The 13,889-nt window shown below is 39.3% G+C and overlaps 2 protein-coding genes across 3 annotated transcripts in view; one reads left to right on the top strand and one right to left on the bottom strand.

The window, feature by feature from the left end:
* Positions 1-228: 228 nt before the first annotated feature.
* The window catches only part of LOC145433616 (uncharacterized), a 17,100-nt gene continuing 3,439 nt past the window's right edge, over positions 229-13,889 (top strand). The window contains exons 1-7 of the mRNA XM_080310765.1: positions 229-780; positions 2,140-2,390; positions 3,238-3,341; positions 6,353-6,465; positions 8,920-9,018; positions 9,078-9,269; positions 13,254-13,413. Coding sequence (XP_080166891.1) covers positions 2,291-2,390; positions 3,238-3,341; positions 6,353-6,465; positions 8,920-9,018; positions 9,078-9,269; positions 13,254-13,413 — 768 coding nt within the window. The 5' untranslated portion in view covers positions 229-780; positions 2,140-2,290. The remainder of the gene's footprint in view (positions 781-2,139; positions 2,391-3,237; positions 3,342-6,352; positions 6,466-8,919; positions 9,019-9,077; positions 9,270-13,253; positions 13,414-13,889) is intronic.
* The window catches only part of LOC145433608 (putative ATP-dependent RNA helicase DHX37), a 20,585-nt gene continuing 19,842 nt past the window's right edge, over positions 13,147-13,889 (bottom strand). For both annotated transcript variants that reach the window (XR_013913152.1, XM_080310750.1), the window contains one exon: positions 13,147-13,410. The gene's annotated coding sequence lies outside the window, so the exon portion shown is untranslated. The remainder of the gene's footprint in view (positions 13,411-13,889) is intronic.

Raw genomic sequence — 13,889 nt, 5'->3', positions numbered from 1 at the left:
ACAGAATTAAGATAAACAACCGAACCAGTCATATTACTATTGTTATTCTTTGATTGCAGACTTGCGCCGGCTATGGAAGACGATATAAGCAATAGTGTAAAATAATTTCGTTTCAGGGTATCCTACAGGTCTTAGAAGCATATGTGTTAACATCATTTCCACACAGGACGAGAACGCCGTACACGGGGTGCGTAATTGTGTAATCATACTTTAACCAATATGTTATTTATAATATAATATACAACGAAAAATTCAGAAAAATCTCATAATTCATTTTAAAGTAATGCCTGCAATAAACTGAGTAGTTGTATATTATATGCGAAGAGTCATATCACCATGGACGCTACCAAGTTACATCGTAATTCCATCAGAAGTAATTTATCATCAATCATCTATCTTCGACAGATCGGGCTAATCTAAAGCTTTTATGTGCTTATTGCCGATGCGAGCAAATTGAGCTCTTACCCAAATTTGAGAAACTTGGGGTAAATTGTTCTCTATCGCATGGGTCATCGATGCGCACAATATATAAAAAGCTGGCTACATCAAAACCCTTATGCTAAAATAAAAAGGTATACATTGTATGGTAAATAAATGATAGACATTGTTCCATATTCTTGGATATATGCCTAATATATATTGTGGGTTTACAGAAGTATTGCATTAAGCGCTCGAGTAGCGATGCAAACTTTCAGCTCTATGGAATGGAAATCGGTAACTTAATTTGCTTTGTCAAGAGACGGCCACGGAACAAGCGAAAGGCTACTACTTAAGCGATTGGTAATGTATTCTTGAAACATGAAGCCGATCTCATTCTGGGAGCTAATGAAATCTGTCGATACAAACGATGTCCGTCATAAAATATTCAAAACTGAATCGGATATAGAGTGTCTGCAAAACGGAATAGCCAATAACGATAACATTAGACTCCATTTAAGAGGCAAATTCATTGTGAGCGAGCAGAGAGGTCTAACCTTGTGATTCCATAATTTCGGAATCCCTTGAAAGGCAAGCGAAAAATTCCTTGTCAAAGTCATATGAGAAGTATCTGGATATTGTAGGCAGGGGAAGACTCAGATCAAGCTTTTACGACTTGCACGACCATTATATTATAAATAGAAATCACAGCGTCTTTACTATGTCCTAGTTTCAAATCCTAGTTGCGACTTTACTATATTCGTTCCAAGTGTTGTTTCAGAAAGCGCAAAACGAGCATTGCGAATAAAACCAGCATCTCAGTATACGCCTATACTGTAGTCACCATTACGAGTTACATGGTTTTTGCGCCCGGCTTGAGTTACTGCGCTATTTGCATCCTGTTCTAAGCACTGCAGGGCGGACTACCAAACACAAAACTTTGTTTTCTATTCAAGAACACAGATTGCAGTCGTTTCGTAGATTCAATTCGATTATACCTAGGGTTACAAAACAAAAATCAAATTAAAACAAACATTTAAAACAAGGCCCTAATTTAAAACATGTTTTTTATTGTTTTTTATGTTTTTTAAGCCATGGCGTCACGAATTTTCAATTGTGACGTCATAGTGGAGTGTCCTCGACAATTGAAAATATAGGGTAAAAATAGCTCCTTTGACGAAATATATGTACTATTGCTGTTGAATCGACTATTTTGAGGGTTCCAACCATCTCATATCGATATACGTCGGCTAAAATCGAGTGGTAATTGTCCGTACGCTCATACAACATGTTTTCTGTAAAGTATTTATACAATTATGGCATAATTTTACAACTTAAAAAAAACACAATATTTTTTAAAGGCCTTTTTTTAAAACACTGTTTGAAACATGTTTGAAACAAAGTGTTTTAAAACACCGTTTGTTTTAAATGCAACCCTAATTATACCATACCATTTGTGAAGATACGCATTTAAACCTCCGAATCCCGACCAAGCACGAATTCGAACTTCATCATCATCATCATCGACATTTTATTAAAATAATAATCAAATAAAAAGACCACAAGATTGTGATATAATGAAAAGATAGGAGGGTGCCGAAGCGACTTGGATTAGTCTATCAATCAGGCACCCACCTAGGCCTAGAGCATGTAAATAAGAGTCATGCACATGCACAGTGGAAATTCATTAAAACACTATTTATGAGGTTAATTGTGTTTCAGGATTCCTTATCCAAGAAATCACCGTAGCCTGTAACGTTCAGGTTGTCACAGTCATTGCTACAAGAGCGTATAATATGAATGAGCGGACTATGCCAATACTACCCTGACTCACTTGACTAAAATACGTCACATCGGCAACGTCGTTACAACAATGCGCGCAACGAGCATCGTCCGTATTACGGATGATGATTATCGCGACAAGTCATCGAGCCCGTGCACAGAAAGATATTTTCAAACAAGACTCGATGAAGGTCAGTCGTTGCCTCACATTGGTTAGTCAGTTACCTGACGCTGGGTTATCAATAAGATCTTATTTATCACAAGTTTAATGGTCAATTATAACTTTGAAATTTCATTTTACTAATGAATTGGCAAGCGTCCAATTTATTGCATTTACCAAATAAAAAATATTGAAAACTATTTTATGACCCGGTAGTAAATTGACACGGCACCGGCGGCTGAGAACCAGTGAGCTGAAGGGCACACTCATCCACTCAATACTGTTGAAATTAGAGCGTCAATGAACATGAACATCCTAATAATATCGAAATTCACGAAGGTAATATATATGAAATGCTGCTAATGTCTGGTACCATTGCCAAAATGATATAAGAGACGAAGTTGTCGTTGTTATTTTTGTTGTTCATGGTGTTTCGACTAATATGGTCATTTACACCAGGCCAAAATTCCTTATTATAATTCTTAATCTGCTGATTTGTAGCACGGCTCACTTTCGTTTTATGCTCTTCGTAAGACGAAGTGAATTTAAAAGGTATAGTCACTTTGCAAAATTGAAAACCAAAATTTAAAAAAATTGCTGCTCGACTCCTTTCCAGTAAAAATGTAAATTTATTGATCTGAACTCGACAGCATGCGAAGCTAGCACATGTGCATAATTGAGCATGGATGACCTCACTCTATCGATGGGATATTTGGGGCTGTGTGTGACGTGTACCGTCCGCAAAAATTATGTTATGTTTTATAAATTCGATCATGCTTTTTCGTTGTCATTGGTTCCGTTCGGTTCCATTTTCGAGTGAACTGATTGCGGGGAATATACACCTATACTCGAACAACAATTGCTTTGGCCTTTTCCAGATGAAAAAGAGATGTTCACCGACCAATGCCGATATTGGTCATGGAATTGTCTAATAAATGGAGTATTCACAACATCACGAACCATCGGATACACTCAATTTATGGTAGGTAATTTGATGCAAAAGCGCTCCGCCCATGTCATACCAGAGCTAAAATATTGGTCGTGGTCATGACTTTGAAAGATTTCAGATAATATTTATACAATGCCCGCGTTCCCTTCTGTACTGATATAATGTAGTTGCGCAGCTGTAGTCGAAATGTGTGCGACTATATATACTCACTAAATGTCCGATGGTGTTCAATTACGAGACCGCGCTTTCAGCTTGTATAGCGATGTTGACTAAACCGTCCCTGCCGCAAAACCACTTCAATCAATCTATCAATCAACCTTCAATTACCGAAGCGATAATACCATCTTGTTATGGTACTATATGCCAGTGGTAGGACACAGAGGGAGATTGATTGATTGATTGATTGATTGATTGATTGATTGATTGATTGATTGATTGATTGATTGATTGAACTCGCCATAGAAAAATAATGTTAAATTTCATTAATTGGCCGAATATGTTCAATCAGTGACGTGGGCGCAGTCAGGGGAGGCAAATGAGGCAGTGCCCCATCTGTCGTCGGATGAGTAAAAGAAAGTTGTGAGAACCTTCAATGATTATATGTTGATATTTTCCGTTGATGTTCATGAATAACTAAATTTGAACATTTCTTCATCACCAATTTTTTTACTTATTGTTCAAAAATACACCGCGAAAGGAGAAGTGAGGCACAGATGAGTCGTGCCTCACCTGGGATAATGCAATTTATCATAAACAGCTCAGTATTTATATTAATTGGTATCAATCAAATGCTATTGTCGCACTGTTTCCGAAAACCCGAATATTAACAATTAATGTCAGAGCACCAGACCCCCTCAAATTCACCAACGAATGTGAAATTATACTTTTTTGTTACGTACAATGACAGCGCAGAGAAGAGATAGCCAGGTGGGGACGAATATATGCCTCACTCACTGTTCCCTAAAAATTGGATAATCACAGCACACTGAAACGCGCTATCGATTTCGGAAACCAACAGGGCTGTAGGAATTGTGGGGTTGCGACGCCTAATTCGTAATGCGGAGCAAATACATTCCTTTACTGATGTAGCTGTAACGTATTTTCCATTCATACCGACCCTTAAATTGTGGCATGTAATAGCTATTTTACATAGCCTGCGTTGTTGTTGTTTGTGGCATTTGTAATGCTTTTGATTGTCATGGTCATTTACACCAGGCCGATATCCTACATTATGATTCCATATCTGCCGACTTGTAGCCCGGCCCATACTTCTAGGCTTTTGTAAGACACCGCAAACGCGGATCAAATGGCGACGAGAAGCCTAGATAACCTGCGGGTGAAGATGTCTAATGTGATAAGAAACAGGTCGCCAACTCAATCAATTTACATTTTAGGTTTGGTGTTTGCGAATCTTACTCCAAGAAAATCTGCATCACCAGTCGTGAATCTAACCCTGATTTTCCTTTGTATGAATGGTGTTTTAAACCATTTAAGTTTGATCTTATATAGTGAGTGACACATTTAGTTTTGCTGATACAGATACTTTCAATCTTGTCAAAAAAGATTGGACGAGCAAAGGACAATAGAGAATATATAACCGAAATTATGATCTTAAGTAAAATGTTGTTTTCGTTTTCTATTTCGTCCTTTTCGTTGAGCAATCACCAGCCATGAACCTCACCTTACGCCACTGTGTTCAATGTATCCAATCCCGGGTTCGTATAGAATTTTAATAGCAAATGCTTTCAAAATATGTACTGTCATACACAGAAGTCATGAATAATTGAAATATATCTCATAAGAATCACTGCGATCAGTTTGACACACAATGCTTTACGAACTGGCTTGTGGCTGGTGTATTCGCTATCTGACTTGATGATAGGAGGATGCACGGATCCATTCCAAATACTTTTATCGAAACGTCGGATGCATGAGATCGTCAGCAACCTGATGCTACTAATAGTGAATAGTGAACGAAACTACAAATTACATCCCTGGCCAGTGATTACGCTATTGTGTAGCCACTATCCAGTGCTTCCCAATCTTTTTCAGATCGCGAAACACTTTTAATGCAAGTTTTAGTGTGGGACCCACAATGAGATAATATGACCAAACGAAGGAAAAACAAGTTATTGGGAAAAGAAGCATTGTATACAAACATGCAATTTCCAATTAATACGAAAGTTAAGCTTGCATATTAGATATTATCAGATCAACTCTGGGCTTGATTGGCGTGATTTTCTTACTCAAAAATATCCAAAAATACCTAAAATTGAGGTACTACTATTTAAGACCAACGGCCACAGGCCGACAGACATGTAAAATAGTCAGTATTGCCGTATTTTGTATACATACCTGCAATCACATCGATTGGAAGTTTGCCGGCATTCCATACCAATCAAAAGTAAAACTTTGTGTAGCACGTCAAAGAGAAATATCTATACTTACCTAAGAGATCTATCGACTACTCGAGACCTATCATCTAGAATGCATTACCACAACATATCCGTGAAAGGCCTGATGATAGACTAAAAAAGACCTACTTTTAATCACCTCTTGTCGTTATATTGTCCTACCTCGACCAGACCTTTATTGATCTTTTGCTATACCATCGTTTAATTTTTCTTTTTCGTTTTCCTTTTTTTAACTAACATTTTTTACAGCCAGACTGTATAGAGGCAAATGTACCTGTTTGATGAGGGTGTGATCAGACTATAGTTCATCGTCAATCGATTATTCCTAACTGACACCGAATACTGTGCATGCATATTTTTTGTACCACCATCATTGCCGTTTGTTTGTTAAGTATTTTAGTTGGATGAAAATGAAGACTCTCTCTCCCTCGCTCGCTCTCTCTCTCTCTCTCTCTCTCTCTGTCTGTCTCTCTCTCTCTCTCTTTGCGACATATTGAAGAGAAACCTGTAATATTTAGGAATGCTTCGCGACCCACTTGTAATAGCTTCGCGATCCACCGGCTGGGAAGCGCTGGTGTATACTATTCGATCTTGCGTATAGAATAACAATCTTAAACGTATAATTCCCAGGTTTTCATGATTTTACGAGTTATTATCCTGGGCTCACTTTGTGGAAGATTGTTTGGAAACGATCCATACGGCATGAACTGCTCATCAACGGAGACACGCAAGGGCGATACAAGGTGACAATGGGAGTCCTTCGTCGTGCGTGTTGACTAAATCAAAGATTGGTAACAAAGACCTGAACGTTAATAGCGGAGCGGAGCTTTGTAACATATATCGACGGCACAAGAATTTGAAAGGGTAAAACCCCTCAACAATGCAGTGACGTTAGAGATTGATGGTGACGTAATAGAATAAAGTGAAACACGATTTATAGCAGGTCATTGCGTCTTTCGACACATCTCATGGCTCGCCATTGATAACATAGTAAGGTATGCAGGCATTGGGCACCAGAGGTGGTCAGTACAACAGAGTAGGCTACTTACACTTTTTGTAATACCTCAGCACGTTTTGAAAATTTGCACTACTTACTCTGAAAGTGGTTATGTTATTAGACTATATTACTTCCATTGTAGCTATGTTTTTGGGCAAAACGAATTTTTACAATTTGGATTTAAAAAAAATAGAAAGTAGACTTATAGTTTTGAGATAAATTTGCTTCACTCTTATGAGAGGAATTGTCATAAGAACCGCATCAAATAGCCTCTGCATCGCGGTAACTGAATATATTTTCTAAGATTCAGTACCTATTTGCAGTGTCAGTCCAGTCATCTTGAATTAGTCGAAGGACACATGTTGAAAAATATCGATAGTTAGCTACAATTGTTTAGACGCTAAAAGTATGCAAGTACTTTTCAAACCATTTTCTACTTCCAGTTGAAGTAATTTGACATGTCTCCGAAATTGCTACTTCTACTTGTGATTGAGAAGGAATACGCAGCGTTAATTCTACATAAGTCACAACGCGCTAACTTATTTGACCACCCCTTATAGCCAAGGGGTCGAAAGACGCCTTTGCCTTCTCCAAATATTCGGTTTGTTAATTGTGACGTCATCAGTACTCTGCGACGTCACGTCAAAGTTCAAAATGTTTCGCCCCCTGCAAATTTCCATCCTGGCTATGCCTACGGATGCAGGTGTATTTCAATTCTACATAATTATTGATTTTTCCTACTGTTGGAATCGTCTTGGGTAATTTCTTCAGGGATTGAGAAATTTCGAAAATTAAATGACGGGGTTGCACGAAAACGGAATACCTCCACACATTAACTCTTTCGACGCCGAGCTAAATTTGACGATTGTCTTCAAAACGCCGCGATTTTCACCAAATAACCCCAATTTCAACCGATCGTAACTTCGTCGCTACCTTAGCTACCGAGACGTACCTACGTCCGTATTGTAGCCGCAAACGATATCTATCTAACGATGCGTAACGTGCCTTGATTGATCCTGTCGTGTTGCTAGGACAGGCTTCGGTACGAACTGAAGTTTGGCTGATTTCAGGCGCGCTGCTGCTAAGGTATGGATTTTGTTGGTGTTTCTATGGTACTTATAGATTAGCTGTGACGTTGTAAATTCCACAGAATATTCTTATTATATTATATATTGATAATATATTATCCTTAAATCGTTAATTCCTTTTCAATGGCAATGCGGAGGTTCAGAACCGTCGTGAAATACTGCTGCCGACATGATCTTCGGCCGTCGATGCTTCAAGGTTATCATTGTGACGTCAAATCCGCAATAATGGCTCGAAAATTTGACTTCTGCTAGTACCGGTACTCAAGTTTGTTTTTCAGGCGCAGTAACATACCGACGGAGCCCATTTGTGTACGATTACAAGCAACGATCTGCACAAAAACATCATTATTTGTCTCCGTTGAGTCCTCGTCATCTCCCGATGCAATTTTACGTTTGAAAAACTTGAATAAATACGTATATATTGGTGTGAAGTCTGTCTTGTCGCAGTACATGTACTGACTTGGTGGCTTCAGTAGATCCGTATATTAACTTAACGCGCGATGTGTCGCTAAAGATTGGTGATAATGATGTAAAATGTCTTTAGGTATTGGCATCTGTTGAAAATCATTACCGTCGTGGAAATATATATCAAATAAAGTTACTATTCCGTACAGGTAATCCAGCAAAATTGTTTCTTAGTAGCAAGTCTTGAATTTTGAATTCATTACCGCACAATGCCCCGACTGCCATGGACGCAAAACGGCATGTCAGATTTTCGAGACAAAAATACGCTCTCTCGATTTAGCGAACATATGGGGATACGCGGCGTTTTGAAGACAATCTCTAGCGAACATATGGGGATACGCGGCGTCGAAAGAGTTAATCACTTTCAAGACACAAAAACGGTTTTCGCTTCAAAATGGATTGATTCACGATAGAATATTTTGCAATGGTGGAAATAAAAGCAGCAAAAGGTCTTGTGATTTGTAGTAACTACAATGTAGTGCATGCGAGTTTCATTTGCTAAGTAATTCTCACGGGATGTGGATAGCCATTTGAAACCATCTTAATGCAGAGGACCTCTAGCTCTGTACTGTAGTGCACATAAAGTCCAAGTAGGCTACATCGTGTCAATGTGTTGCTTACGCTGCGTAATAGTTCTGTTCTTACAGGAGAGCTACCCCCGGCGGCGACATGCAGGCTTCCACGACGCCAGCTAACGATTCCGCGATCAATACATCATCATACGAGGTGATGATGAGTTGTATGAAGTGAGTCTTGCGGGTTTTCAAATAAGACACTTTAACCGACTTTGCCACATGCCTGACAGTTCCGCATACTCGGGCGTGTCACCGATAACAATATGGGGATTAAGCACGCTGACCGCATTTATTCCGCCCCTTGTGCTGCTGCCATGGACGCCGGCAACTGACGAACAGGAGTACGTGGTGTGCAAACCCACGCGGATTCGCTGGCCGTGTCTCACTACCTATGTTGTTCATTTGATGAAAGTCAATCTAAGGTAGAGTGCGATTATGATACCTAAATTTGGGAATTTCTGATGTAGGCTATAGGTAATCGCTTTACAACGACCTCGGTACCATAACTTCTCTACAAGCGTGCTTTTGGAGTACAAATGCGCAAAAGGTGCAGCCTTGCCCATGCCCTTGCTTTCATGTCCCGGTCTGTTGTGGCCAGTTGTGGCTTTATATGGACAAAATTATACAATAAATTTGCCTCAGCGATGACGTAACTGAGGAGTAGCCAACGCGGCTATCTTTTTCCGAAATTATTTCTTGAACGCCGAATCATCCGTAATTTGTTATTCCGAAACAGTAATTAGACATATAAGAACTGGTATTCCTCAACGACCCGTGACCAAATAAAACAAAAGGCCGCTACATTATATATATAGGAAGCAGAGGTGGTCAGTAACGAAGTACTTCTACTTTTTCGAAGTACTCAAGTAGTTTTCCTCTACTTCTGGTACTTACTCAAGTAAATCTGATTTTCGCTACTTCTACTTCGTAATATTTTGTGATCTACTTACTTACTTTTCGCTATTTTCAGTTTGTCAAGTAGAAGTAGTTCAATCTTCCAATCAGGAAGATAGCCTGAGGAATTTCGGGGCTGTTTTCACGGAGTATCAACATTTAATTTTCATAAAAGTTTAGTAAAGCCCAGAATTTTCGTCGCGCTTCACGCGCAGTGCTGGATACGGAGTGACCAGTATGATTTCACGAAAGTATCGGTGAATATAATTTAGGTAGAGGGTTGGTGTGGTTCCGTTCACACCGCATTGTCGTCCTTCGTCCATATCAAATAATTCATCACAGTATATAACGTTTGACACAGATGTTTCGCAATCTAGCATTTACTTGTCATATCGTAATCTAGCATGACCATGGCGTGTCCAGATCTGGAAAAGTGGACTCTGACTTTTTTTTTATAGTTTTAGAGCTGTTTTAGCATATCACCTTTGAAACTTTCCGGACTAAAAACATGAAATACATGTTCTGCTTTCAGAAGTAGTATTTATATTTCACTTTCAATTCCCAGTATCATAAGCTTTGAGTTATAATTATTATCAGTTCTTTTGTCTGGATAACATACATGTGGAAGTATAAAAGCAAGTGTAGTAATGCCCTTAATTTCTGGAAATAAAGCTATACAATATGGCATTTTTACGGTCCACCATAATTTTATTAACGTTTACTAATCGCGCAAAGTGTTTACACCGTATCCTATACAACTTTGTCTCCGTATTGCTCTTCGACTAAACTGCGAGCCTTATAATATGGGGAATGGCGCCATTCCATGCTATTTTCTAAAACGCGCTGTTCGAGAAAACAGAGGATTAGCATCGCATTTCCACATCAATACTATCATTTTCACCCCATGATGTGGACGAATAGCCTACTTATGCTAGCGAAAATTGGATACCTGCTGGTATGCATCAATATGAATCAAGCTCGTCACCTATCGCATAGCTCAATTTGCACCTTTTTACAGTCCATGTGAACGAATTAGGATCGTTTTCATAACTACTTACTTACTTGAGTACTTTTAAAGTCAGTCAATTCTACTTCTACTTCAAGTAATTTTAGGTTGCTTATGGAAGAAGTACTTCTACTCGTACTTGGGTATATTTTTTCGTCGTTACTTCTACTTCTACTTGAGTAGATTTCTTGACTACTTTGACCACCTCTGATAGGAAGGTGTTTTAGAAGTCACGGACAATTGCACGATGCACATGATTATCCTCTGGTCGACTGTGCGGAATAAACTATGCTACACAGACTAAAATTATTGATTAGAGTCTACTTTCATGACAAAGGGATATGAAGGTACCTCATCTTCAAATTATTTTTTGAGGGGGGGGGGGTGGTAGAATGCACAGTAGGGCTGTTCAAAAATTCCAGCCATTCACTGATTAAATTGCCGAGGTGTTCAAAGTAGTCAAGAAAGCTACTCGAGTAGAAGTAGCGACGAAAAAATCTACTCAAGTACGAGTAAAAGTACTTCTTACATAAGCAACCGAAAACTACTTGAAGTAGAATTGACTGACTTTGAATCTACTCAAGTAAGGAAGTACTTGTGAAAACGATTGTAATTCGTTCGCATGGATAGTCAAAAGCTGCAAATTGAACTAGGTGAAAGATGCAGAATGGTGCAAAGTGAGGGGTGCATCACGCTCAGTGAAAAGCTCACCCCTAACTCATCCGCTTAAGATTGATGCTGATCGATCAAAGGCGATTAATTCTGCCATCTGCAAACATCTGTTCTATCGAGACGACCGATTTCGAATCGTTGGGCGGTGCCGTTCACAATTCCATTTGTGTGCCTTGGAGTCGACTTTAACCAAAATACACCAACCAAAACTCTGTCAACAAAAGGAGTTCGTGTATCACCTAAAAATAGTACATTGAACGCTCTCTCATTCGAAATTTCATGCTGGTGACGTCATATTTTGCGATACGATTGTTGATATACAATGGTATTTCCAATTCTCTACTAGTTGCTGACGATTACCCCTGACGAGTGTCAGCCGAAAATATTCGGGTTCATTGCAATATGAATATAGCCTACTATTCAATTGTATATTGAAGTTCTGTACCTCCAAGAAGCTCTTCAGCTATATTTCTGGAAATTAAAGGCATTTCTACACTTGCTTTTATGCCTCAACATGTATGTTTTCAAGACAAAAGAACTGAAACTATCAGAACTCAAAGTAGGATACTGGGAATTGAAAGAGATACCACTTCTAAAAGCGGAAAATGTATTTCATGTCTTTGGTCCAGAAAGTTTCAAAGGTGGTATGCTAAAACAGGTCTAAAGCTAACAAAAAAGAGTCGGAGTCCACTTTTCCAGATTAGTACACGCCACGGACTGCTAGATTACGATATGAGAAGTAAATGCTAGATTGCGAAACATCAATTTCAAGCGTTATGATGGGCCATATCTACTGTGATAAAATATTTCATAAGGGCGTCAATGCGGTGTGGACGGAAGCACGCAACCCGCTACCTAAATTATATTCACCGACACTTTCGTGAAATCATACCCGTCACTCCATATCCACTCTGCGCGACGAAAATTCTGGGCTTTACTCAACTTTATGTAAATTAGATGTTGATACTCCGTGAAAACAGCACCGAAATTCCTCGGGCTATCTTCCTGATTGGAACAATAAACTACTTCTTGACAAACTGAAAATAGCGAAAAGTAAATCACGAAGTAGAAGTAGTGGGAAATTAGATCTACTTTAGTAAGTACCAAAGTAACGGAAAGCTACTTGAGTACTTCAAAAATGTAGAAGTACTTCGTTACTGACCACCTCTGTTAAATTGTCAGGTCCTTGGTTGGTGGATAATCCGAGAGTTATCAACGAAGAACTTAAATAACTCCGCTTCTACTAGTTGGAATTGAGTCAAATTTGTATTGCATCGTCTTTGAAGACAGCTCAACAATTTGATGGGGTTGACACAAAGATTTGAATTTTCCTAAATAAATTAAAATATAATAATTGGATCTGCAGAGTTTTATACTTGTTAGAATTGAGCCAAAATGGGTGGGCAGCGTTTCTTAGGGTAACCTGACATATTAATCAGTGAATGGATGGAATCCGGGAAAAAGGTTATTTTTTAACAGCCCTAACGCACAGCGTTTCCGTTCCAGTATGTTTTGCTTTGAAAGTTTATTTACGACTGATTAAGGTTGGCCGCCCCAGACGTAAGGCAATACCTAATTCCCAGTTGGCCAAGACATTACTCGTTTTGTCACACGTTCCTGATACACACCCAAAGACGAATCCTAAATAATAGGTCCTACGCTTCCCTAACCACCGCACGAATAACAAAACCATCGTCTTCTTCCACAAATTGCGAGAATAAACACAATTCGAATCCTACATTCTTTATTACGCCCACAGGAGCTCGGTGACAGCTTCGCTGTCGGCGTCGCCCACCACATTTCACATCGAATTTCATTGCCGCAAGTTCAACAGGTGCATTCTGGAGCTGACGTGCGTCGTGACTATCCCCGTGCTTTACGGCTGGAGAATTCCCTCGAGTCTGACGTGCTACGGTGGGTCGGTCAAATGCGACCTGCTCGACAAAGCGAGCGAAAAGACTTGCTTCCTGTGGTTTCTTGCAGCTGTCAACCTGGTAAGGAAATCGAAAATTTGCTAGCGTTTCGACCATGCAAACCATCCCAGCATACAGTATATGACGGCTACAGTCGCTAGAGGGGGGTCACAGTAATCAGCTTTGCGCCTCGTGTAGAAGTAGCTATTTCCAAGACAGGTCAAAACCACTTTGAGTGAAAGGAGAAAATAATAGATCTAAAAAGTACTCGAGTAATGGCAAGATGTCTCTGCGCGACCCAACGCCCAACGCAGAACGACCAATTGTCATTGATAGGCTTTTGGAAGTACAGAACTTCAATTCAGCAGCAAACAATATGTTCATATTGCCAAATGCATTCCATTCTAAGCTTTTCAACCGACTCTGATCAAGAGCTAACGTCGGTAAATGAGGTAAACCAAATCCCAAATATAGAAAGAATGTATTTTGAATTTGGTTAACCTCATTTACTGACGTTCGCTCCTGACGTGAGTCAGTCGATAAGGTAAGAGTGGAAT

This window comes from Botryllus schlosseri, chromosome 2 (assembly GCF_051294905.1).
Source record: "Botryllus schlosseri isolate E-star chromosome 2, Bs_hap1, whole genome shotgun sequence".
NCBI classification, from domain to species: domain Eukaryota; kingdom Metazoa; phylum Chordata; class Ascidiacea; order Stolidobranchia; family Styelidae; genus Botryllus; species Botryllus schlosseri.
This window is presented reverse-complemented; position numbering and strand designations above follow the sequence as displayed.